The sequence below is a fragment of the Glycine soja genome, chromosome 2 (assembly GCF_004193775.1).
Source record: "Glycine soja cultivar W05 chromosome 2, ASM419377v2, whole genome shotgun sequence".
In the NCBI taxonomy this organism is placed as follows: domain Eukaryota; kingdom Viridiplantae; phylum Streptophyta; class Magnoliopsida; order Fabales; family Fabaceae; genus Glycine; species Glycine soja.
In genome coordinates this window covers 32,592,366-32,595,574 of record NC_041003.1, presented here as the reverse complement: position 1 = coordinate 32,595,574, position 3,209 = coordinate 32,592,366, and the positions used below count along the sequence as shown (strand labels likewise).

At 32.9% G+C, this 3,209-nt stretch overlaps 1 protein-coding gene across 1 annotated transcript; it reads left to right on the top strand.

Annotated features, from left to right (window-relative positions):
• Positions 1-2,384: 2,384 nt before the first annotated feature.
• On the top strand, positions 2,385-3,209 carry LOC114371469. Its single transcript, XM_028328896.1, has 2 exons — positions 2,385-2,830; positions 2,924-3,209. The coding sequence occupies exons 1-2, from the start codon at positions 2,627-2,629 to the stop codon at positions 3,095-3,097; spliced, it is 378 nt and encodes a 125-aa protein (XP_028184697.1). The 5' UTR covers positions 2,385-2,626; the 3' UTR covers positions 3,098-3,209.

The window sequence follows — 3,209 nt, the reverse complement described above, 5'->3', positions numbered from 1 at the left end:
GATTGAAATGACTTATTTTACTTTATATTCACTTTCAAATCTTTTTTTCTTTTTATGATTATGTACTACATATAACTTAATTTAAACAAGCAAATTATTCTAACTAAGCAATGTATTTTTTTATAACCATCGTAGTTAGATCTTTGGTTCTTTCATGATTAATGGCACTTAAATTTTATCATCGCTTCCTAAATACACATGCAGCTAAACAAATGCATTTTAGTTTGAGTAAATTAGAGCAAAACCTCCTAAATACACATTCTTTCATGATTAATTCTCTTACTTTGTTTACTATTACAACAACCCCTACTAGGGGTACACAGTGTCAGGTTTTGTAAACATTTAATAGGAGATAATGTAATTTGTAAGGAGTCTCAATGCAATGCTCTTCATACAAGGGGGTTTAGTGTTAGTGTAAAAAAGGAGGAGTATTATATGTAATTTCAAGAAACCACAAGGGGTGTTATTGTAATCTTACTCTTTTAGGGTAAAGTCAAACAATACGTTAAAGACGCATTAATTTATTTGAATAATAAAAGCGAGTCTTTAATAGGTATTATTAATTTATTTGAATAATAAAAGCGAGTCTTTAATAGGTATTATTAATTTATTTGAATAATAAAAGCGAGTCTTTAATACAAGGTGTGATTCATTGTTTTGAATAATAAATTTATGGATTCTTCGAGGACAAGTTAAAGATGTGGTTTTCGGTGGAGCAACCATTATTTTTAACCATTTATAACAACAATAATTATTGCATTTGCTTCTTCCTTGAGATCCTAAGACACTTCCATAAGTTTTAGTTCTTTAGATCAACTTTGAAACTAAGACTTAATACTAAAGCTTAATTACTTTTAAGGTTCACCACCCCTTTCCAAATATGTGTTCAACTAAACAATGCATTTGTGTTTGACAAAGTCAAACTATGCATTAAAAAAATTTTAATTTATTGAATAATAAATGTGGTTCTTTAATATGAGGTCCAGTTAATTCATCTGAATAATAAATGGACGGATTCTTTGAGGACCGATTGAAGATGTGGTTTAAGGGACCATTACTTTTGATTGTTTTTAGCGAGTCACTACCAATTGCATTAATATTTGCATACATCATCATAATTTTTTTAGAATACTAAACATGCACAGTTGTTAGCCTTACTTTTGTTGTCATCACCTTCCATGATAGTTGTCTTCTCTATCTCTCTCGTTCTAATCCTTGTTCTCTTCTCTCTTTTCCTTGGTCCCTCTCCTTCTCTTCTTGTACTTGCTCTCTCCTTTTTTTTTCTATACTCTAGTCTTCACTTTCTCATTTGTTCTCTTCTTTTTCATCCTCACTCTCTTCACAACTAGGATGTCTATTGTGGCAACACTGCTCTTGCATATTCAAATGCTGCCCGTGATGCTTCGGTATATGAAGAGGCTTTAGGGTTTACTTTATCTCCAATGTTATTTCATTTCCTTTTATTCATTTGTTGTTTGTTATCTGCAAAAGTTGCAAGCTGAGGGGAAATGGGTCAACCCAGCTTTCACCTTTTTTTTCTTTCTATTTTATAGATCTTGTTGTTTCAACACAAAATATATCAAATGCAACTCAAGCTTCAACTCTTAAAGTACCACCCTAACACCCCTTCCAAGGACCACTCCCTAACTGTAAACCCCATGTGTCTCTCTTGACCTTTTTAAACACCCCATTTTTTTTCTTAAAAGAAATTAAAAAGGATTATATTTAAAAATAAATAGAGTTTTAGAAAAATAATGAAGATTTTGGAATTAAATAAATAAAGAGACAAATAAAATAAATATATGTTCTTAAAAAATGTTTTATTTATTCATTTGATAGGTAGTAAAATAGAGTTTATTTTTATAAAATGATAAAATCACTACCACAAACATGGTCTTCAACGATGCAAGTTTTATTATGGTTGTACAAAAACTGATGTCATAAGTAAAGTGGTAGCATTTTTGTAAATAACTGGAAATTTTCAAAGAGGATTTTATCATAATCTTCTTTGAAAATGAATTACGACATCGGTTCTACAATGCGAAAATACAATGTCTTTAGGGAATGTGAACGGGCTCTCTCTCACTCATTATTTTCATCTTCTTTTTAATCTCTTTCTCCCTCAGTTTTAGAGAATCCTAAATTCTCCTCCTTGCTCTCTCTATCTCTCTCTCTGTCCGTGCCTCCATCACCGTGGAGATCCCCACGAAGCCGGTGAAGATACAGAGGCACAGGTGTTCATTGCTCACGAGATTGACTTGGATTCTTCATCACTGGAAGCTATCCTTTTTCTCGTTCGAACATGGCATCTACATCCTCCTTATCAGGTATCTCTACTAAACCTTCGTTTAAACCCCAATCTTCATGCACATGCATTTGTTGCCTTAAAAAACTACAAACCAACGCTCAACTTATCATGAGAGTCTCACTATTCTAACTAAGATGTTGGGCCTTGTTCAACTGCAAAACCCTTGTGGTGCTCAAACTTATTGGGGGCTTAAATAAGAACCCTTTTTTGTTCGATTTTTCATCTGTTGATCTGCCCTTACTAACAACCTTGCATTTGCAATCATTTATACTAAAGTGTAGGGATACGACAGAGCTTCCTGGTGGGAGTTTGAATCTCATGTTCTTGTGCGTGAGCCATCTTTATTTTAGTGGTCCTGAAGCAAGGTTTGAAAGATTGCCTAAGTTGGTTAGAGCCACGATTGTGATAGGCCATGCTCTATTGGGGGTTGTTAATAATGTTAAGTTTCTGCACATAGATTGGGTTGAGGGGTTAGAAGTGATCAAGCGTTGCCCCAATCTTCAAATTCTTGACATTGATATGGTTTGATGAGTTGAACATTTAAAAGTGATTTCTATTTTTACCTTTTTCTTTACATAAATTGTATTAATTTTATTCTATAATTGTTGTTGACAGGGGAGTATTGACATGAATGCTAGAAGCGATGAAGGAGCAGATTGGCCATTCCCTCGATCTGTCCCTTCATGCATTTCATTACATCTTAAAACATGCGAAGAAGAAGAAACAAAGAAACAAAGAAAGGTGGTGCTAGGTGTGGCTGTTACTCTATTCTATGGCGACACCCAATGAGTCACTAGTTGACTCACATGACCCGTCTATATTAAAAAATTATAAATAATTTATAACTTGTAAAATTTTATACTTAAAAATATAAATGAAAATATAATCAAACTTCTATCAA

What these genes read in the sequence shown, in the direction of transcription:
- LOC114371469 (XM_028328896.1), top strand. Translation starts at nt 2,627, where the DNA reads ATGTTCTTGTGCGTGAGCCATCTTTATTTTAGTGGTCCTGAAGCAAGG. An exon ending in AAATTCTTGACATTGATATG is followed by an intron (nt 2,831 to 2,923) that starts GTTTGATGAGTT and finishes TGTTGTTGACAG; the next exon opens with GGGAGTATTGACATGAATGC.